Below are 23,147 nucleotides of genomic sequence, written 5' to 3'. Positions count from 1 at the left end.
CAGGCAGTGAAAATGAAAATCTACCCCATTCAGTTTTCACTGTGCTTCCTTTTTCTGTAGTACCCATTTGAAATGTCATCGTTGAATGGTGGGTATTTTCTTGTTTTGTATGCAAACCTCAATGTAATTACTCCATTATTTCAAGTCGTTATTTCACTTGCAATGAGATAGTGCTGCTTAAGCACTGATTCCCCATTCCGTTTTTCACTGAACATGTATGGATGTGACCTGTGGTTCTAAAATCAGTCAATCATTGAGACTTGACTTTCCAATCCATTCCCCCACTATCTTCACTCCACCACTGGCAGGCATGTGTTCAGCTGCCATGGCCCGACACTCTGAAATGCCCTCAATAAACCTGTCCACCTCCCTTTCCCCCTTTAAGAGCCTCCTTAAAACCCAGATTTTTGACCAAGCTTTTGGTCACCCTTTTAATCTCTCCCTTTGGCTTATCATTCGTTTTCTGTGGAGTGCCTTGGGACACTTTTCCACTGTAAACGTGCTATATAAATACATGTTATTGTTGTTACAGATGTGTTAAACCGTAGACTATTGGCAGTTCAGGAAAACTCCCTGGGCTGACTGCTTTCATTTTCAGCATGTGATTTGTGGAACTGAAACAAACACTAATATTTCAGTAATAAAAAAGTGTGAATACTAGAAGCAGCTTTGGTGCTATAATATTAACCCTAAACTTTGTCATTTAAAAAAATGTGAACAAGTTTTATTCTGTTATGTAAATCTAGCTATTCAAATATTTTTTCCTGCTTTTTAAAAAATGTAAAATCTTTCACATTTATTCTTTTGTTTCTCTGATTCCACTATCCATTTTGGAGGTGAAAGCAAAACACCAAATTTTCCAATTGATTGACTTTAAACTGGCTCCAAATAGCAAATAGCTCTGACTGTGCTTATAAGTATACTCGACCATAGTGCCTGAAGGGTTAAAGTACCTTCAGTACCATTGTTTAGGCTTGCTTCCATGATTTGACTCTTGATAGGTCTGGAATATATCAGGGGACGCTGATGTAAACAGTGAAAGAACACAGATAGGAAAAGTAACTGTAACTCTGGATGTACTTTCACAAACGGGGACAGTTATTATTATCTGCTATGCCATGGTGCAGATAGTTTGAAATGTGCTGTGCTCCATCTTCATAGGAATGTAGCCCTAAATTGATACCAGAACTAAGAGGGTACAACTATCAGGAAAGACTGAAAGGCTGGGGCTCTTTTTTCTGGAAAAGAGCAGACTGAGGTGACCTCATAGAGGTTTTTAAAATTATGAAGGGGTTCAATAGGGTAGATGTAGAGAAGATGTTTCCACTTGTGGGGAGTCCAAAACTAGGGACCATAAATATAATATAGTCACTAATAAATCCAATGAGGAATTCAGGAGAAACATCTTTACTCAGAGAGAGGTGAGAATGTGAAACTTGCTACCACATGGAGTGGTTGAGGCAAATAGCATAGGTGCATTTGAGGGGAAGCTAGATAAGTACATGAGGGAGAAAGAAATAGAAGGATATGTTGATAAGGTGAGATGAAGTGAGGTGGAGGAGGTTCGTCTGGAGCATAAAGACCGGCATAGATCAATGGGGCTGAATAGTCTGTTTCTGTAATGTAAAATTCTGTGTAATTCTATATAATCAAAAAATATTTGATGTTTTTGTATTGTTTAGTTGGAATGTCGCCATATCCGCTTCCTTAAGCAGCACTGGGGTTGGTGGGTGTCTCGTGATGGGCGTAAAATAAATTCCTGGGGTGGAGCTTCGACTGACAGTGGAAAATGTGCTTGTGGGGAAAATGGTAAGAGGGACTACACGTAATAATTAAAAACAGATACAGTTTATCTCTTTTGTAAATGTCTCTGAAACACCCGAACCCTTTTATAAATGCAAGTATTTCTTTCTTTCGATCTTTATGACTCACTCATAAATTACAAATTCTTTTTTCCAGATGATGAAGGGTATTCATGACAATCAATCACAATTCGAATCTGTAATGGGACGATCTCTCTAAATGTTGAATTTATAAATTCTGTTCATTTTAAGTTTGTGTTTCTCTGATGCTGTTGCAGTGCTGATGTTACAGTGCTGCTCCCAGCAGCCATGACTTCACATTGCTGGTCTGTACGGATCTTTCCCAACAACCCGGGAAGGTCTGCAGGCAGAAGTGAAAGTTATGATTCTCGTTCCGAAGAACTGCACATGAGTAAAGTTCTGCATGTGCCCTGTACACCCAAGTCCAATTCATTAATATATATCAAAAAAAGCAACGGCCCTAGTACTGACCCCTGGGGAACACCTCTGCACATCTCCCTCCAGTATGAAAAACAACTGTTCACATTACCCTCTGGTTCCTGTTACTTAGCCAATTTAGTATCCATGCTGCAACTGCCCCCTTTATTCCATGGGCTTCAACTTTGATGACAAGCCTATTATGTGGCACTTTATCAAATGCCTTTTAGAAGTCCATATACACCACACCAACTGCATTGCCCTCATCGACCCTCTCTGTTACCTCATCAAAAAACTCAATCAAGTTGGTTAAACACAATTTGCCTTTAACAAATCCGTGCTGGTTTTCCTTAATTAATCCCCACTTGTCCAAGTGATTGTTAATTTTGTCCCGGATTATCGTTTCTAAAAGTTTTCCCACTACCGAGGTTAAACTGACTGGCCTGTAGTTGCTGGGTTTATCCTTACACTCTTTTTTGAACAAGGGTGTAACATTTGCAATTCTCCAGTCCTCTGGCACCACCCCCATATGTACAGACGTTTGGAAGATTATGGCCAGTACCGCTGCAATTTCCACCCTTACTTCCCTCGGCAATCTAGGATGTATTCCATCTGGACCGGGTGACTTATCTACTTTAAGTACAGCTAGCCTTTCTAGTACCTCTTTATCAATTTTTAGCCCATCCAGTATCTTAACTACCTCTTCACTTACCTGCAACATAACTGGAACAAACTCCAAGCACCAGCAACTAAAACAAGCAAAACACTTCTACTTGAAGCAGTTCATAGTATCATAGTGTCATAGTAGTTATAGCACAGGAGGAGACCATTTGGCCCATCGTGCCTGTGCCAGCTCTTTGAAAGAGCTGTCCAATTAGTCCCATTCCCCTGCTCTTTCCCCATAGCCCTGTAAACTTTTTTCCATGAAGTATTTATCCAATTCCCTTTTGAAAGTTACTATTGAATCTGCTTCCACTACCCTTTCAGGCAATGCATTCCAGATCATTACAACTCGCTCTTAGAAAAAAGTTTCCTCACGTTGCCTCTGGCTCTTTTGCCAATCACCTTAAATCTGTGTTCTCTGGATACCTTCTGCCACTGGAAACAGTTTCTCCTCATTTATATCTCCTCTGTCAAAACCGTTCATGATTTTGAATACCTCTATCAAATCTCCCCTTCTCTGTTCTCAGGAGAACAACCCCAGCTTCTCAAGTTTCTCCACATAACTGAAATCCCTCATCCCTGGCACCATTCTAGTAAATCTCTTCTGCACCCTCTCTAAGGCCTTGAGATCCTTTCTAAAGTTTGATCCCCAGAATTGAACACAATACTCCAGCTGAAGCCTAACCAGTGTTTTTTAAAGGTTTAGCATAACTTCCTTGCTTTTGTACTCTATGCCTCTATTAATGAAGCCCAGGATCCTATATTCTTTTTTAACAGCCTTCTCAACTTGTCCTGCCTTCAAAGATTTGTGTATGTGCACCCCCAGGTTTCTCTGTTCGTGCACTCTCTTTAAAATTGTACCATTTAGTTTATATTGCCTCTCCTCATTCTTCCTATCAAAATGCATTACATCACACTTCTCTGCATTAAATTTCATCTGCCATGTGTCTGCCCATTTCACTAGTCTGTCTGTGTCCTCCTGAAGTCTGTTACTAGTCTTCACATTGTTTGCAATCCTCCAGCCCTCAGGCACAATCCCCATATCGAAGGAGGATTGGAAGATTGTGGCCAGAGCCTCTACAATTTCCACCCTTACTTCCCTCAGTAACCTAGGATGCTTCCCATCTGGACCGGGTGACTTTTCTACTCTGAGTACTGCCAATCTTTTAAGTAACTCTTCTTTATCTATTTTTATCCTAGTCAATATCACTACTACCTCCTCCTTTACAGCCACATTGGCAGCATCCTCTTCTCTAGTGAAGACGGATGCGAAGTATTCATTTAGTACCTCAGCCATGCCCTCTGCCTCCACAAGAAGATCTCCTTTTTTTTGTCCCTAAACAGTCCCACGCTTCCTTTGACCATCTGTTTACTATTTATATGTTTAAGAAAGACTTTTGGGTTCCCTTTTATATTAGCTGCTAATCTATGCTCATTCTCTCTCTTTGACCTCTTATTCCCTTTTTTAGATCTCTTCCATACTTTCTGTATTCAACCTGATTCTCTACTGTATTATGAATCTGACATTCATCATATGGCCTCCCTTTTTTGTTTCATTTTAATCTTTAGTTATCCAGGGAGCTCTAGCTTTGAATACCTTTCCTTTCCCCCTTGAAGGGATGTGTCTACTCTGTACCCGAACCAACTCCTCCTTGAAGGTCCCCTATTATTCAATAACTGTTTTGCCCACCAACTTTTGATTCCAATCCACCTGGGCAAGATCCCTTTATAACTCACTGAAATTTACCCTCCTCCAGTTAAGCATTTTCAAATTTGCTTGTTCCTTGTCCTTCTCCATAACTATTCTAAACCTAATGATATGATCACTGTTCCCCAAATGCTCCCCACGGAAACATACTCCATCTGCCCCACTTCATTCCCCAGAACGAGATACAGCACTGTTTCCTTCCTGGTTGGGCTGGAAACACACTGTTCCAGAAAGTTCTCTTGAACACATTTCAGGAATTCCTCTCCCTCTTTGCCCTTTACACTGTTACTGTCCCAGTCTATATTTGGGATAATTGAAGTCCCCATTATCACTACTCTAGAGTTCATGCTGCATCTTTTTGTATTTTGACGGCACATGTTCTCCTCTATCTCCTTCCCACTATTTGGTGGCCTATAGTATACACCCAGTTGCGTAATAGCCCCAGTATTGTTCCTTAATTCTAACCAAACAAATTCTGCCTTTGACTCTTCAAAGAAATCATCCCTTTCCAGTGCTATAATAGTTTCTGTGATTAATACTGCCACCCCTCCTCCTTTCTTTCCTTCCCTATCTTTCCTGAATATTAAGTAGCCAATCCTCCCCTTCTTTGAGCCAGGTCTCTGTTACTGCCGCTATATCATAGTCCCATGTGGCAGGTTGAGCTTACAGCTGACCAACCTTATTTACCAGGCTACGTGCATTTACACACATGCACTCCAATCTCATCTTAGACTGCCTCGCGTTTGCCCCCTGTCTGATCCCTCCTATTTCTGAACTATTCTTTACTCTAGTGCTACTTGTCCCTCCCAGTCCTTTTAGCACATTGTTTGTCCTCTCTAATGTTTCATCCCGATGCCCATCCCCCTGTCAAATTAATTTAAACCCTCCCCCACAGCATGAATTAACCTCCCCGCGAGGACATTGGTCCCAGCTCTGTTGAGGTGCAACCTGTCAATCTTGAACAGATTCCCTCCAGCCCCAGAACTGTTCCCAATGCCCCAGGAATCTGAAGCCTTCCCTCCTGCAGCATTGCTCCAGCCAAGCATTAACCTGTCTTATCCTACTATTCCTATACTCACCTAGCATATGGTACTAGTAATTCAGAGATTACTACCTTTTTGAGGTCCTGCTTTTTAACTTCCTCCCTAGCTCCTGAAACTCTGACTGCAGGGCATCGACCCTTTTCCTTTCTATGTCATTGGTTCCCATATGAACCACGGCTTCTGACTGTTCCGCTTTCTCCCCCCCCCACCCACCCCCCTCTCAAAATGTTCAGCACCCTCTCAGTCATGTCCTTTACCCTGGCACCAGGGAGACAACGCACCATGCAGAATTCACAGCAGCGGTTGCAGAAACGCCTGTCTATCCCCTTGACTATCGAATCCCCTATAACAACTGCATTTTTCTTTTGCCCCTCTGTGCAGCTGAGTCTCCCCACGATGCCGTGGATTTGCTCCTGATTGCACTGTCCCAAGGTGTCAACACCTTCACTAGTATTCAACACTGAATACCGGTTTGTGAGTGCCACACTCCCAGGGGACTCCTGCGCTGCCTGCCTGTTCCTCCTAATCTGTATGGTGGTCACCCACTCCCTCTCTGCCTGAACTCCTGAAATGTGCTATCCATGAACTTCTTGGCTTCCCATATGCGCTGTAGTGATGCCAGCAGCCCCTCAAGCTGAAACTCTGAGCTCGAGCAATGGGCAGCACTTCCTGCACATGTGGTTTTCCAGGACACACAAAGTGTTCTGGAGTTCCCACATGGCACAGGATGTGCATGCGATGGGCCCCAGCTGTCCTGCCATGTTAGCTAACAGTTATTTAAACTGTTTGTTTAGCTTTAAGGCACTTTACTGTTTATCTGACACTAAAACACTAACTAACCACTAAAGAACACTAACCAATGAACTAAATACTTACTGACTTACCCTCGGCACTCCTCCTTGTCTTGTGACGTCACTTTTTGACTTTTTCTTGATTTTTGATTCCTCGTGCTGCTCCCTTTTATGCTCCGCTCAGTCTGTGGTTTAAATCACTTAGCACCTCCTTCCCTCTCTGCACCTAATTCCCACACTCACCTAATTCCCAGTTGATTGTCCTCACTCTGTTAGCGCTTCACTTCATTAGAAGTTCACTCTCAACCTCTGAGCTCAAATTTAGTTTAATTTCCTCAGGTTCTGCCGCTCGCCCCTCTGTGCTATCTCGTCACCTTTTGAGATTTTTTTCCCTCAGTTTGATTAACTGCTCTGGTTTTCCGCTCTTTTTAAACAATCACTAACATGCTAACCACTGAAAACACTACCAACCACTAAAGACACTAACCACTAAACACAATATCCACTAAAAACACTTACTCTGACTTACCCTCAGCGCTAAATGATATTATGCTCTTAATTCTTAAGATAAATGATGAATTAAACAATCAGCTCTAATTCCTTGGCTCCGCTGCTCCTCACTCTGTGCTCACTATGACGCACTTTTTGAGTTTTCCCCTCTGTTGTTTCCCCTCTGGGTTGGGGTCTGGGCCTCCCGATAGGCTCTGCTGCTGCTCTCGGGCTCTGTTTAAATCTGCCGCTCTGGGTCTCCTGTGAAAGCTACATGAGACTGGGAACCGGGTTATTTAAAGAAGTTTTTTTTGTGTGAGTATGCTGGTAGTCTATTGTGAATACATGGACTTTATGTTTATGATGCAGATTATATATTTAAAAATGCTGAAGGTTACTAGTAGAAAAATTGTTTCAATATATTGAGCCATTAAAAAAATCCAACTTATTTTTTACACAGGCAATTGTGCCCTGGGTCTATCCACATGCAACTGTGATGCAAATGACGGTGTTTGGAGAGAAGACAAAGGATATTTGACAGACAAAACCATTCTTCCTGTACAGGAAGTGAGGTTTGGAGACACAAGAGATGTACCTGTGGAGATGGCATTTCACAGGATTGGCAAATTTCGTTGTTATGGACAGGGTAAGGCCACCCTAGAAAACAAACAGGGAACTCACTTCAAAAGAAATGCTTGAAGGTTGCTAAAGCAGTTTGAAATTCATCATGAAATAACAAACAATATAACTGGATAAATATATAAATATCTGATTAGTAAAGGAACTGGAGGTAACAGAGAAAAGCACAGACATTGATAACCAAACAGTCCAGGATTTCTGTGGCTGAAGTCCTGTTAAGATTACTGTTATGTCATGTCTGGATGCAAGTGGTCAGGTCAAGCCTTATTGAAATAGCTAAAAATATAAGTGCACACCAAGGATGAACCTCCAAAGTTGTTTCAAACAATTGATCCAGTTGCCCGGTTGGAATCAATTTTGACTTTAGATGACACATTGTGGAAGGTTCAGGAACTGCAATTTCAGAGTTGTGACTAAAAAAACTTGATCTAAAAATGAGCTGGTCTCTATTGTGTTATGTCACTAACAATTCTGTGCTTGAGTCATTTAACAAGCTAAATATTGATCATAAAACAAACCTGCCGAATGCTCCTCTAAGAACTCTGCATGGTTATCCAGTGAGTAGCTGAACTATATAAGCTGGGATGGTGCAATCTCCAGTCTGTGTTGTATTAGTGATCTCAGCCAGGGTCTCAGCCAGGCTGCTACATCCCAGTATTAGTGATCTCAGCCAGGGTCTCAGCCAGGCTGCTACAATTGGCTACAGTACGCCTGGCCGAGGGAGTAAGAAAATCAGTCAGGATTCTTGTTTCTGAACACTATTCAGTGACCATTGCTGGAAGTTCATGTGTGAGAAAAGAATTGGGCTCAGGTGACACCTCTGTGCTAGACGCATGAATAATGGCCACTTGGGTGAGATAGAATTATAGAATCTTACAACACAGAAGGAAGCCGTTCAGCCCATCGTGCCTGTGCCGGCTCTTTGAAAGAGTTATCCAATTAGCACATTTCTCCTTTTCAAGTATTTATCTAATTCCCTTTTGAAAGTTATTATTGAATCTGCTTCCACCACCCTTTCAGGCAGTGCCTTCCAGACCATAACAACTCGTTGCATAAAATAATTAGCCTAGATTATGAAAGTAATTTTCAGAGTGCCTGCTGATGGCGGGTGCCCCAACCTCTGGCAATGCAAACCAGAAGTTCTGGTTCATACCGCCCACAATCTAGCGACCATAATTACCGGAGAATGATGGGCAGTGCATGTCCAAACCTACAGTTTGTGCTGCTGATGGGTGAGGCTCCCCACCAACAGCACAAACTCGGAAAATTATCCTTATGTGCTTAAGTCCTCGAACACACAACTGAGTCAAACTGACACCGTTATAACAGTGTGAAGTGAACGGTGTGATAATTATGCTATTTCAGTGCACAATATACCTTCTGAAAGTCGCTGTATTTCTGTATTCTTACGGCTGGATTTTGCTCCAGGGCAGATTTGCCGCTAGAGGTGGGTCGGGAACGGGACTTCTGCCTGATATCGCCATAAACCTGACCCGTTTTACCTTGGTCAGGGCTTACTAAAAATGCTGGGTGCTTTCCGGCAGTATCTCTGGCATCCACAATGAGCCTGCTACTGCCAGGCAGCGATCAGCAGTGTTGCAGCACTCGAAAAAGGAGGTGCAATTGTTAAAGGCTGCAGATTGGTACAATTGGTATGAAGGCTTCTGGATGAACCAAGGCCTAGTTTGATAAAGTTATGGGGACACAAGAGAGGGAGAGATAGCCCCCTCCCTCCAACAGAACCATCAGCGGGCTAACCGCTGCTGCCGCAGTATGTGTATCCACTCCACTGGAGACAGGGAAATGTGCCGGTTTCCCGAGCCCCACACCCCCCGTCATTTGAACACAATGGGGCGATCAAGGGTTGGTGGCCAAGATCCCCATGGGGTGGGACAGGGTGGGGGAGTTGGATGATGCAGCGCTAGATGGCCACATGGGGGTACCGCTGGTTGGTCCCCTCTAATTGGTGTGGCTCTGCATGTGACCATAAGGATGGGGCAGAGCGCTAATTCCGGGGACTTCCAGGCAATGACCTCAGTCTGGACGTTCCAGTGGTCTCATTCCCACTCCCACACGCACAATGACCTAGATGCTGGTTTCTTCCCAGCGCCCACATTGCTGGCGGAAAGTAGGTGGTACCTAGGGGAAATCCAATGGGGGAGCCATCCTGCTGGCCTGGCCTCTTTATTCCATCAGCGGCCTTGTATGGGGTGGTTGTATCTCCTGCCCACCTTGGACCCTCTCAGTAGCAGGTCTCTGATGTTTTTCTGGTCAGAGATCCTATGTGTCTGGGTCCTGCCTGCCTTTCCCCCTGCTTCCGCTGCACTCCTGGACACTTTAAGTGGGAGTGTGGCCCAGGCCCTGAGGAAATGTGTGGCCAGTTTCATTACCAGCAGAGCAACATTTACATCTCAGTAGTAAAAGTACAGAATGAGAAAACAAGTTGTGATGTTTAAATGTTTTGAAATGCTCAAGAAATAACACAATTTAAAGGATTTATACACACATTGTTCAGATTTTAAGCTGGTTTTAATACTGTATATATCTTGTTGATGTTTGTGCCTCTGACTTGGTTACAGCCTGATTCACTGCGACTAGTTTTCCTGACTGAGGTTAGGTTTATTGCAGTATGAGAAATCCAGCTGTAGTTAACCTTTCCACAGTCAAAAAACACCTTGGGGGCAATTGAAACTAATGTTTTATTACTCCTGTGTGGAATACTTGTGCGGTGCTTTTTGTAGTTTTGCCGACAGACCTTTATGAACTGCAGATGTTCTTGTAAGTTGACTGATTAATAGCAAGCTGGAAAGGTGATTAGCTGCAGAAAGCACAAAAACCATGGCTTTGTAACATTTTTTTCTTTTTCTAATAATTCATGATATTACAATGAGCTTATTAATACCAGATTTTAAATGAGGATATTTTACTTGAAGAAATTATTAATTATGCATTGCCCGTTTCACTCTCAACCCACATTACTGTAAGTTAACTTCTTTTTAAGCAAAATTCCCCAACCAAAATTTCAGGCAGGCTATCTATTCCCAGGCCTCTTACATTGCTTTTAAACCATCTATTGAAAGCTAGACTAGGGTTTAATTGCCTTGTGGTCTTTACTTCCTCTCTGGTTGGTTAGTGCCTTGGTGTCAGCCTTGGCTCAGTGATAACACTCTTGCCTCTGAGTCAGAAGGTTGTGGCTTCACGTCTCACTCCAGAGACTTGAGCACATAATCTAGGTTGACACTTCACTGCAGTACTGAGGATGCACTGCATTATCGAAGGTGCTGTCTTTCATAAAACCAGATAAAAGGTTAAACTGAGGCCCCGTCTGCTCTCTCAGGTGAGTGCAAAAGATCCCACACACTATTTGGAGAAGAGCAGGGGAGCTCTTACTGGTGTCCTGGCCAATATTTATCCCTCAGCCAACATCACTAAAAACAGGTATCTGGTCATTATCTCATTGCTGTTTATGGAACCTTGCTGCACGCAAATTGGCTGCTGCGTTTCCTACATTACATCAGTGGCTACACTTCAAAAGTACTTTGTCGGGACGTCCTGAGGTCGTGAATGGCATTATCTCAATTCAAATTCTTTCCATTTCTTTCTTTAGCCTTATCTCCCTTGGAAAGTTTGGCTGAGATTGGTAACTCATGCTGAGGTAACCTTAGGCATATAAAAGATGGTTTGATCACATTTAGAAGGGACCAGCAAAGGGAGGTGACTGGGTCTCAGGGATAGCTCATGACATACGCAATATATAAGATGTGGGCAATCTGAATCCATGCGTTATACAGGGGGAATTACACTTGCATGAATTGTCAGAGGACTGTGACTCATGAGCAGAACATTGCTGAGCTTGAGGAACGATTGTCTACAATACACAACATATGGGATGGAGAACACACACTCCAGATGGTCGTCATCCCACAGATTGACAGACAGTCAAGAGTTGGATAGTGAAGTGAGATGGAGTAAGTAGGTGACTGCTCACAGTTGAAAATTAAGGGGAATCCCAAACTTCTAGTGTTGTCTGATAGGAACATGGTTCTTCTTAGCGATGAAGCAGACAATGCTGGTGACTCAGGGAGGGTAGTCAGGAGCAATACCGTAGTATCATGAAGTGAAGGACTATCTGAAGGAAAGAGAAGGACACTGAACAGGAAGGTCATAGTCGTAAGGACTCTATAATTAGGGTGATTGTGTTCAATTCTGGACACCACACTTTAGGAAGGATGTCAAGGCCTTAGAGAGGGTGCAGAAGAGATTTACTAGAAAGGTGCCAGGGATGAGGGACTTCAGTTATGTGGAGAGATTGGAGAAGCTGGGGTTGCTCTTAGAACAGAGAAGGTTAAGGGGAGATTTGATAGAGGTGTTCAAAATCATGAACGGTTTTGATAGAGTAAATAAGGAGAAACTTTCCAGTAGCAGAAGGGTTGGTAACCAGAGGACACAGATTTAAGGTGATCAGGAAAAGAGCCAGAGGCGACATGAGGAAACATTTTTTTATGCAGTGAGTTGTAATGATCTGGAATGCACTGCCTGAAAGGGTGGTGGAAGTAGATTCAAGAGTAACTTTTGAAAGGGAATTCGATAAATATTTGAAGGGAAAAAATTTACGGGGCTATGAGGAAAGAGCAGGGGAATGGGACTATTTGGATAGCTCTTTCAAAGAGCCGGCACAGGCACGATGGGCCGAATGGCCTCCTCCAGTGCTGTACCTACTATGATAGGTAGATTTTTTTCAATCATGACCAGGAGTTCCATATGGTATGTTCCCTCTCAGGTGCAAGGTTCCAGGACATAATGGAGGAGGTAAAGAAACTCTTCGAAAAAGAGGGTGAACAGCCAGAGGTTTTGGTTCACATAGGAACCAAGTCCGTATGAAAGAGCAGATTCGTGCCGTTGTAAAGTTAGTTTCAAGAGCTAGAGAATAGACTAAAGTGCAAGACCTCCAGGGTAGTAATCTCAGGATTAGTACCAGTGCCACACTCTGCACCAGATAGGGAAGAGACTAAAATGGTTGTGTGGCTTAAGGGATGGTTTAGATGGGAAGGGGAAGGAAGAAGCTGTTCAGTAGGGACTAGTTTCTCCGGAAAGATACCAATCTCCTTACTAAGAAGGTAATAAACAGTGGCAACATAAGATAAGTGGTCTTATTTTACAGTACACAATACACGAGAGTGAGTTGGAGGTACTGGTGGATAAATTGATGAAGTTATCAGCACATTGTGCGGCAGCAGTAAAGAGAGTAAACTGGATCTCGGTTTTGTATAGCCAGAGGAATAGAGCAAACATCTCAGTGATTGAGTTTGCACAGAGCACTGGTCCATTCCCAAGTGGAATACCGCGTACAATCAATTATAAGAAAGACATCCAAGCATTGGAGAGGGTGCAGTGAAGGGCACTAAATTGATAGCTGAGATTAAGCACGAGTTATGGGGAGAGGCTGCGGAAGTTGTGAAAGTTTACAGTGGTGAAGAGAAGGCTCAGGGGTGACCTCATAGGTATTCAAGATCCTAAAAGGCATAGACAAAATTAATGCCCATATGTATAACACTCACAGCTACAAGAGGACATAGCCTCAAACATAGACAATTTAGATTTAACTACTTTACATAGAATCATAGAAAGGTTACAGCACAGAAGGAGGCCATTCGGCCCATTGAGTCTATGCCGTCTCTATGCAAGAGCAATCCGGCTAGTCCCACTCTTCCGCCCTATCCCTGTAGCCCCGTAAATTGTTTCCTTTCAAGTACTTATCCAGTTCCCTTTTGAAGGCCATGATTGAATCTGCCTCCACCACCCCACCTGGCAGTGCATTCTAGATCCTAACCACTTGCTATGCAAAAAAGTTTTTCCTCATGTCACCTTTGGTTCTTTTGCCAATCATCTTAAATCTCTGTCCTCTGGTTCTTGACCCTTCCACTAATGGGAACAGTTTCTCTCTATCTACTGTATCTAGATCCTTCACGATGTTGAATGCCTCTATCAAATCTCCTCTCAACCTTCTCTGTTCCAAGGAGAACAACCCCAGCTTCTCCAGTCTATCCATGTAACTAAAGTCCCTCATCCCTGGAATCATTCTAGTAAATCTTTTCTGCACCCTCTCTAAGGCCTTCTCATCTTTCCTAAAGTGCGGTGCCTAGAACTGGACACAGTACTCCAGTTGTGGCCGAACCAGTGTTTTATAAAGGTGCATCATGACTTCCTTGCTTTTGTACTCTATGCCTCCATTTATAAAGCCCAGGATCCCGTGTGCTTTTTTAACTGCTTTCTCAACCTGTCCTGCCACCTTCAACGATTTGTGCACATATACCCCCAGATCCCTCTGTTCCTGTACCCCTTTTAGAGTTGTGCCCTTTAGTTTAAATTGCCTCTCCTCATTCTTCCTACCGAAATGTATCACCTTGCATTTTTCTGAGTTAAATTTCATCTGCCACGTGTCCGCCCATGCCACCAGCCTGTCTATATCCTCTTGAAGTCTATCACTATCCTCCTCTCTGTTTACTACACTTCCAAGTTTTGTGTCATCTGCAGATTTTGAAATTGTGCCCTGTACACCCAAGTCCAAGTCATCAATATATATCAAGAAAAGCAGTGGTCCTAGTACTGACCCCTGGGGAACTCTGCTGTACACCTCCCTCCAGTCTGAAAAACAACCGTTCACCACTACTCTCTGCTTCCTGTTACTTAGCCAGTTCTGTATCCATGTTACTACTGCCCTTTTTATTTCATGGGCTTCAATCTTGATGACAAGCCTATTATGCAGCACTTTATCAAACGCCTTTTGAAAGTCCACATACACCACATCAACCGCATTGCCCTCATCTACCCTTTCTGTTACCTCATGAAAAAACTCTATCAAGTTAGTTAAACACGATTTGCCTTTAACAAATCTGAGCTGGCTTTCCCTAATCAATCCACACTTGTCCAAGTGACTGTTAATTCTGTCTCGGATTATCGTTTCTAAAAGTTTCCCCACCGAGGTTAAACTGACTGGCCTGTAGTTGCTGGGTTTATCCTTACACCCTTTTTTGAACAAGGATGTAACATTTGCAATTCTCCAGTCCTCTGGCACCACCCCCGTATCTATGGATGTTTGGCAGATTATGGCCAGCACCTCTGCAATTTCCACCCTTATTTCCCTCAGCAACCTAGGATGCATCCCATCTGGACCAGGTGACTTATCTACTTTAAGTACAGCTAGTCTTATAACAACCAGACTAAAGATGATGAATGTATAGAATCGATTTCCAGGGAGGCAGCAAATAAAAGAGACATTTGGAAAAATACCTGGCAAAAAAATTGATAGAGGGTAGGTCAGGTATTATGGGATGTGGTATTTCCTAGACACTGATCAGCCAGATGGATTGAAATAGTCTCTTAAGAACATAAGAAATAGGAGCAGGAGTAGGCCATACGGCCCCTCGAGCCTGCTCCGCCATTCAATCAGATCATGGCTGATCTTCAACCTTAACTCCATTTTCCTGCCCGATCCCCATATCCCTTGATTCCCCTAGAGTCCAAAAATCTATCAATCTCAGTCTTGAACATATTCATACTCAGCATCCACAGCCCTCTGGGGCAGAGAATTCCAAAGATTCACAACCCTCTGAGTGAAGAAATTCCTCCTCATCTCAGTCTTAGATGGCCGACCCCTTATCCTGTTCCTACACATTCTATGTCCTTCCGGAATTTTCTGTTTTTACTTCAGGCTTTATTTCATCAGCCTGCCATACATCAGCTCCCCATCCAACACCTTAAATTTAAAATCCTTGTCCATGTCTAAAACTCTCTCCATTGCTTTGCCCAATCCTATCGCTGCAATCTCCTTTGTATCCTCCTCTTGTTCCTTTGACTCTGACCTTTTGTATGTTCCTTCTCCCCTTCACCATACCATTGTTGGCAGACCCTTCAGCTGTTGGGATCCTACTCACTGGAATTTCCTCACTAACAGAAAACCTTCTCAAAACCAATCTCTTCAACCAAGCACTCAGTCACCTTTCCTAACTTCCCCTTCCGGGCTTGGTATCTGTTTTCTTTACACCTATCTGTGAAACACCTTGGGATGATTTTTTATGTAAAATTAATTTATGTATAAATGCAAATTGTTGTTGCATTATTATCGCTAAAAGTATATAAACCAGACTAAAGGTAGAAGCAATAGCTGACAATTCTTTTCTGTTGAGATAAAATTATAAAGCTTCTTTATCCAGCAAATTTGACATCTGGCCTATAGGCGTTAAGTAACTTTGTGTATGCTGGCCTGTGGTTTATAGGTTCAAAAGTCCCAGTGCTGGAGTCATGTGCTGCACTGAAGGAGGAAGGGTTCCAGGAATCACATCGTTACAGCATTGACCCAGACGGAGTTGGAACAGGAGTTCTACAGTTTGAGGTTTTTTGTGATATGACCTCTGACCCATCAACTGGTAATTAGATTCAATCAAAATGACAAGGGAAGTTAGCTAGTAAATTCTGCTTTATTTGAACTAAAGCACACAATTTTCAACTGAGCTGATATCAAAATAATTTCAAACCACACTGCCTTTCAAAAACACAGAAATACATAGAAGTCACAGTACAGAAACAGGCCATTCGGGCCAACCAGTCCATACCAGCGTTAACACTCCACATAAGCAAATAGGCCTAATCACATTTACAAAGCATTATAATCTTGCTAAACTGAAAGAATCTGAGAGGTAATCTGATTTTATCGCACCAAACCACTTTGATACATTTTAGTTCAGATAATAGCATAGGGGTTTCTAGAAGTGCAGTTAACATAGAAACATTGGGAACAGGAGTAGGCCATTCAGCCCCTCAAGCCTGTTCATGGCTGATCTGTATCTTAACTCCATCTACCCATCTTGGTTCTGTAACCCCTAATACTCCTGACTAACAAAAATCTTTCAGTTTTTAAATTTAAAAGAGTTGCTCCCTGTGAGGAACCCGGCTGTTACAGCAGAGAGATAAAATATGAAGCAGAATTGCTCCAGCTGAATGCCCTCACACGCATTTCTGAATTTAAATTAGATCACCCCTTAATCTTCTATATTCAAAGGATTACAAGCCTAGTCTATGCAACCTGTCCTCATAATTTAACCCTTTTAGCCCCAGTATCATTCTGGTGAATCTGCACTGCACCCCCTCCAAGGCCATTATATCCTTCTTGAGGTGCGGTGCTCAGAACTAAACACAGTACTCCAAATAGGGTCTAACCAGAGCTTTATATAACTGTAACATAACTTCCACCCCTTGGTATTCCGGCCCTCTTGAAATAAAGGCCAACATTCCATTAGCCTTTTAAATTATTTTTTGTACCTGTCCACTAGCTTTTAGTAATTTCTGTACTTGGACCCCTAAAATGGGAGGAAAATCTAGGCCACAAATTATAACGAAGGCTTTACTTAAGAGTTTTCAATGAAACAATGACTGTCATGTGTCTACTGCAGCTATAACCGTTGTGAGCCACGACAGTGAAAGACGCACAAGAGTTGCTCCCTGTGAGGAACCCGGCTGTTACAGCAGAGAGATAAAATATGAAGCAGAATTGCTCCAGCTGAATGCCCTCACACGCATTTCTGAATCTTGTGAACAACACGTCAAGGTAAGAGTGCTGTTCAAGTCTTAAAGAACCACCATTTGAAATCAATACATTTGTTTTAAAATTCTCTCAACTGCAGTTTTCACAACGTATAAGTCTTTCCATCCTCCTACTTGTTTCAAGCTTTTACAACCCAGGTTTGCTGTCACTTAATTACGACTTCTAAGTTTACCTGAGGGCCGATTCCTCGGTCAGGCTCTCCTGACATTTTCCAGGAGCACTGACTGGGAAATTGTGGGCCCACAATGCCTCATTTTCCATTCATTCAGCTTTCTAATCTTCTCTTTTACTCTCTCCAGTCCTGCTGGTGTCTCACAATATGGGCTTTAGTCTCTCACCTCGTTTTGTCAATAAGAGAAAAAATGGCTTCACTTGTTCTAATTCCCAGAATAAATATAGAGATGAATGTAGCTGCATGTGCCCATCAACATGATGGAAATTTACCTCCCCCTGCCCCCATCAAATCACTGCGTGGAGTTGTACTTTGATATTATGTAAAGCTGAACTCACTATTAAGTAATAGAAATTATTAAGCAAAACACCCCTGTGACATTACTGGACAGTGTCTTCAAGAAACTATAGAGGGGACATTTTTAGCTGTTCTAAATCAGTCGAAAACTACCCAAAAAAACCACCAATATGGAACATGTATTGCAGCCAAGAAACAACACTGACCATGGTTTCAGGGATAATTGCTTTATGTTTTATGCTGCTCCATCTCAGCATTTCCTATTGTGCCTATAGCTGGACTGTCGCCATATTCGCTTCATCCAAGCAGGCTGGGGCTGGTGGATGTCCTGGGATGGAAGGAGAATGTTCTACTGGGGAGGTGCAAGTCCAGATAGTGGTCGCTGTGCTTGTGGAATGACAGGTACCCGAGAAACTCAATCAATCAGCTTTTTGATTGTGTATATTCTGGAATGTAGAGTACTCTGTTTTAAGGATCATTTTAAAAAAACACAAGATCAATTTAAATGTGATTTTAAAAAAAAGTATGTATCATCTTTGTGAAGATGAGTTAAAAAATTTCCATCTCTGTTGGTTCACTCTGGGACACAAAAGAAATATTTTTGTTTAGTTTTAGCTTAACAGCAGTTCCTTCAATTCATTGACAATACATGGAGGTTTTAAAACAGTTGCATTGAAACTGAGGTCCTCAGACTAACTTGATATAAATGTTGTGTTGACTTTGTTGGTTTGTTCTCTGAAGCTACAGGTTGGAGAGGAAACAAGCCACATTTGAATAAAAACCTGCTGCAATTTAATCAGTTACTTGAATGTCTAGCAGTTACTTTTTAATTTAGCTGACAGTTATTGAAATCTATAACTGTTGGGGGAGTATTTATGAGCCTGGACTTTCAAATCATTGAGTCGATTTGGAACGATTAAAAGAGAGATAAGTCAGGCTGATTAGCATCCGCATTTGCTGATATTAGGTAAGAAAATAACTGCATGGAGGTTAGCCATAAAATAACACTTCAGCAAAAGGAGTGCAAACATTATTTTCCTTTTGAGGAGTTAATATTATGAATCTACTGTAAATATGTATGCATTATATTGCTGTTATTTATTTGCTTGTTGATCTATTGTTCAATAGTAAACTTAAATCCAAAATTATGCAATAACACAGTTATCTATTGAAGAACATCATTTCTAATCTGGGTTAAAGATCTCAAAATAGTAAACACCTTTATCAATTAAATATATTATTCCGCAGTAGATAAACTTATACATCTATAAGCTTACACATGGCTACAATGGGATTTTTGAGAAATTAAATTCTGCTTGAAATCGTGGATTAAAAATATAAAACTATGACATGAACGTCCCGAGTTTGAAAGGAGGCGTAACACAAGTTGTTGCAGTTAGCAATCTTCCTATGGTTAAAAAAGTGCTGCAGAAAGAATGATGTTGAACTGAGTGTTAAGGTAACTTTCTTTGAAACACAAACCTCCTCAAAACAAGGAATTTATTAATTGACCGTAAATCAGTTATTGCCAAAAGAAAACAGATGATGATTTTACATCTATTTTGTAAGTTTTCTTAAGCAGGGAGTGGGAGGGAACTAGGAGAGGTGACTGAAAGCATGGTCAAAGAGGTAAATTTTGAGGAAGCTTTTGAAGGGAGACAGAGAGAAACACAAGGCAGAGGAGTTTGAGAGAATTCCAGGATGTTGGCGTCATCAATAGTGGAGCAGAAAGAATGCACGGTGGGCCTGGGTTGATAGAATGGAGACTCTGAAAGGATTGCAGCAATAGGGAGGAACAAGGTCATAGAGGAATTTAGTGTAGGATAAAGTTCTGGGCAAATGTAGTTTGTGTAGGACAGAGGTTGGGAGATTGGTGAGGAGAGCTTTTGAAAAATCATGCTGCGAGGATGATGAAGCTATGGATTGAACTCAACAACAAAAGAGCTCTCATCTGGTTAACATCTGGGCATTTTTATAACATAGGTTCATACCTGGGTCAAGATATACCTGATGTGAAGTTCTAGCATTGTAATACTATCTCCTAGAATTGGTCTTGCATCCCAGTTTCAGTCACTCGGAAGTTAGATTAGGATCTGACGTCTGAGTTATAGAAATTATTTTGCATGATGTATAACCAAATCCAATTAACATCTACAGGACAGTGATAAAACAGCAGCTTCTGAATGCTGAGACATTTTTTGTTTAAAGCCAAATGGCAACATAAATGTATAAGATATTTATACACTTGCCTATTCTAGCTGGAGAGATAGAAGGACAAATAAGTCAGTTATTGAATATCCCAATTAAAATATGTGAATCATTGTATGAATTGGTGGTTATCAAATCCTTTTTGTTGCTGCTCTAGACTCTTGTTCTGTCCCAGGAATGCTCTGCAATTGCGATAGTAATGACCACATCTGGAGAACAGATGAAGGGATCCTGCGTGATAAATCATCACTGCCCATCCAAGCCGTACACTTCGGCGATACCAAGGATGCACCATTGGAGATGGCCTTTCATACCATAGGAAAACTCATGTGCAAAGGAAAAGGTGGGGCACTGAAGATCTACCTATCAATGTGAAGGCACTGGCAATGGTCAACCAAAGATTATTAACCATTTATATCCCTTGTTCCCGGCCAAGAAAGAAATGGAATTTAATTATATAAAAGTTAAAAAATAAAGGAAAGCTCAGAGTGGACTTCAGTATTATTAGGTCTGTGTAAACACCTAGGTCAAGTTTCGGTTTACTTGGTTATGGAGGGCCACACCCCACTTACCCCAGTCCAGGGAGCTGACTGTACCTACAGGCAAACCACAAGGCACTGGTGAGCTGGAGCCATTGATTCAACCAGGACTCGAAGCAGATGAAGCGAATAGCATAGATGTATTTAAGGGGAAGCTGGATAAACATATGAGGGAGAAAGACGGGAAGGTTATACTGATAGGGGCGAAATGAAGAGGGGTGGGAGAAGGCTCGTATGGAGCATAAACATCAGAATGGTCCAGTTGAATCACCTGTTTCTGCGCTGTAAATTCCATGTATACAACTTCATGAAATTTAGCTGCTACTGTATTGAAATTTTGTAAATCTAAAGCTTTTTTATATTATATATTAGCAAAGAATGTTTAATGTTACTAGGGTTAATGTTAGTTAAATCAACCTTCTGTCTTTTTCAGCTCTGCAGAGAAGGGATCAATAATCTCTTCAACGTGAATGGTGTTCAGATACTGACCGTGAAGACTGCCCTATTCACATTCGCCAACAAACGCTTGAGTTCAGAGGTTAACAGAACAATGAACTTCACTACAGTACAAATGTAGATTTGAATATTTCCTCCCTATGATCCAAACCAAATTAAAAACTACATAACCAACATGATTAGAATGTGTGAATTCTCTCCTGAAATTTAATGTTTAGGATTTGGATTTTACATTTAGACACTTTTGTTTATCTTGCAAAAAGTATTTTTGGATTTGGTTTGTAGTATGAATTACTGATTTCTAACAATGCAAATAGTTTGTGTTGGGAATACTGGTGTAAAAATATAAAACAGACTAGAAAGAACTGACCTTAAATGTAGTGCTTTCCTTCACATCTCCACCTCTTGTCTCTTGCTTTTGCAATATGCACAGTCCAGAAAAAAACACTAAATAAACATTGAGATGGCATATTAACTTTTCTGAAGTAACTACATAAACACATGAAAGACTATTTTTAGTAAATTATAAGCTACATTACTAGATGGTGTGGAGATGCCGGTGATGGACTGGGGTGGACAAATGTAAGGAAACTTACAACACCAGGTTATAGTCCAACAGTTTTATTTGAAAATCACAAGCTTTCGGAGGCTTTCTCCTTCATCAGGTGAGTGTTACAGGCCATTTCCAGCTTTCTTTAAATTACCACATCTTTTTGCCATTACCAAGTCTCCAAGATCCTCTTTGCCAGCTTCAGGTCCCCATTTCCAATTCAAATCCCCCTGCCCAATCCCACTTGTCCCTCCATAGTCACTATTATTTCTCTTTGCTTCGGATTGATGACAAAGCAGTTCAATGAAAGTCATGTATTTATTTCATTGGTGCTGAGGATGTTAGAGTTCCTCGACTTTTTAACACAGCCCATCAGAGAGAGAGAGAGAGAGAGAGAGTGAGAGAAGCAGCACAGTGACCGTGGTGGAAAATGTATGCTGGGGTTGTGTTGCAGATGAGCAGGTTTGATGACAAAATGTTAAAAGTTGCCAAGTACCTGAATACTCCAACTCTCTTAGAGCTTATGTGCAGCATACATGTTTATGACTGTTTTTTGTGTTGGCTGTGACTATCAGTACACTGCAAGTTTCACCCAAAAGTATTAAAAATGTGATGTACCAATTAGATTCATCAGTGCAGAGACTAATTGTTGTTTTGCTGTTCAGCTAGGTGTGTGGAGATGTACCATCAAATTATACACAGGTAGCTCCAGATCCTGTCTTCAGAATCATGTCAAACTTAGTAGAAGCAAGATTTGAAGATTTTCTGCCTCCCATAAATAATAATTAATTATAGAATCATACAACACAGGCCATTCAGTCCATTGTGCCTGTGCCAGATCTATGAAAGAGCTATCCAATTAGTTCCACATCCCTACAAATTTTTCCTTTTAAAGTATTATCTAATTCCCTTTTGAAAATTAATATTGAATCTGCTTCGACCACCTTTTCACACAATGCATTCCAGATCATAACCACTCGCTGTAAAAAAATTATTACTCATCTTGCCTCTGGTTCTTTTGCCAATTATTTCAAATCTGGTAGAAACTGTTCCAGTTATTCTACCAAAACCATTCATAATTTTAAACAACTCCATTAAATCTCCCCTTAACTTTCTCTGCTCTAACAACTCCAGCTTCTCCAGTCTCTCCACATAACTGAAGTCCCTCATCCGTAGTATCATTCTAGTGAATCTCTTCTGCATCCTCTCCAAGGCCTGACATCCTTCCCAAAGTGTGGTGCCCAGAATTGGACACAATATTCTAGCTGAAGCCCAACCATTGATTTATAAAAGTTTAGCATAACTTCCTTCTTTTTGTAATATATAAATAAAACAAATATATATAAAGCCCAGGATCCAGTATGCTTTTTTAAAAAAGCCATCTCAACTTGTCCTGCCACCTTCAAAGATGCGTGTGCATACACCCCCAGGTCTCTGTTCCTGCACCCCCTTTAAAATTGTACCATTTAGTTTATATTGCCTCTCCTCATTCTTCCTACCAAAATGCATCAATTCACACTTCTCTGCATTAAATTTAATTTGCCATGTGTCTTCCTTTTTCACCAATCCATGTCCTCCTGAAGTCTGCTACTATCCTTCTCACTATTTACTACATTTCCAAGTTTTGTGTCACCTGCAAACTTTGAAATTCTACCCTCAACTCAAATCCAGGTCATTAATATATCAAGAGTAGCAGTCCTAATACTGACCCCTGCGGGATACCACCGTATACCTCCCTCCAGTCTGATAAA

General features: G+C 41.5%; 1 protein-coding gene across 1 annotated transcript in view; it reads left to right on the top strand.

Annotated features, from left to right (window-relative positions):
- LOC137341512 (uncharacterized) overlaps nucleotides 1-22,011 on the top strand; it is a 51,298-nt gene extending 29,287 nt beyond the window's left edge. Inside the window, exons 10-16 of the mRNA XM_068004638.1 lie at nucleotides 1,683-1,809; nucleotides 7,395-7,580; nucleotides 15,850-15,999; nucleotides 17,023-17,177; nucleotides 17,919-18,045; nucleotides 20,009-20,194; nucleotides 20,824-22,011. Coding sequence (XP_067860739.1) covers nucleotides 1,683-1,809; nucleotides 7,395-7,580; nucleotides 15,850-15,999; nucleotides 17,023-17,177; nucleotides 17,919-18,045; nucleotides 20,009-20,194; nucleotides 20,824-20,846 — 954 coding nt within the window. The 3' untranslated portion in view covers nucleotides 20,847-22,011. The remainder of the gene's footprint in view (nucleotides 1-1,682; nucleotides 1,810-7,394; nucleotides 7,581-15,849; nucleotides 16,000-17,022; nucleotides 17,178-17,918; nucleotides 18,046-20,008; nucleotides 20,195-20,823) is intronic.
- The last annotated feature ends 1,136 nt before the right edge of the window (nucleotides 22,012-23,147 follow it).

Source organism: Heptranchias perlo, chromosome 2 (genome assembly GCF_035084215.1).
Source record: "Heptranchias perlo isolate sHepPer1 chromosome 2, sHepPer1.hap1, whole genome shotgun sequence".
Taxonomy (NCBI): domain Eukaryota; kingdom Metazoa; phylum Chordata; class Chondrichthyes; order Hexanchiformes; family Hexanchidae; genus Heptranchias; species Heptranchias perlo.
This window is presented reverse-complemented; position numbering and strand designations above follow the sequence as displayed.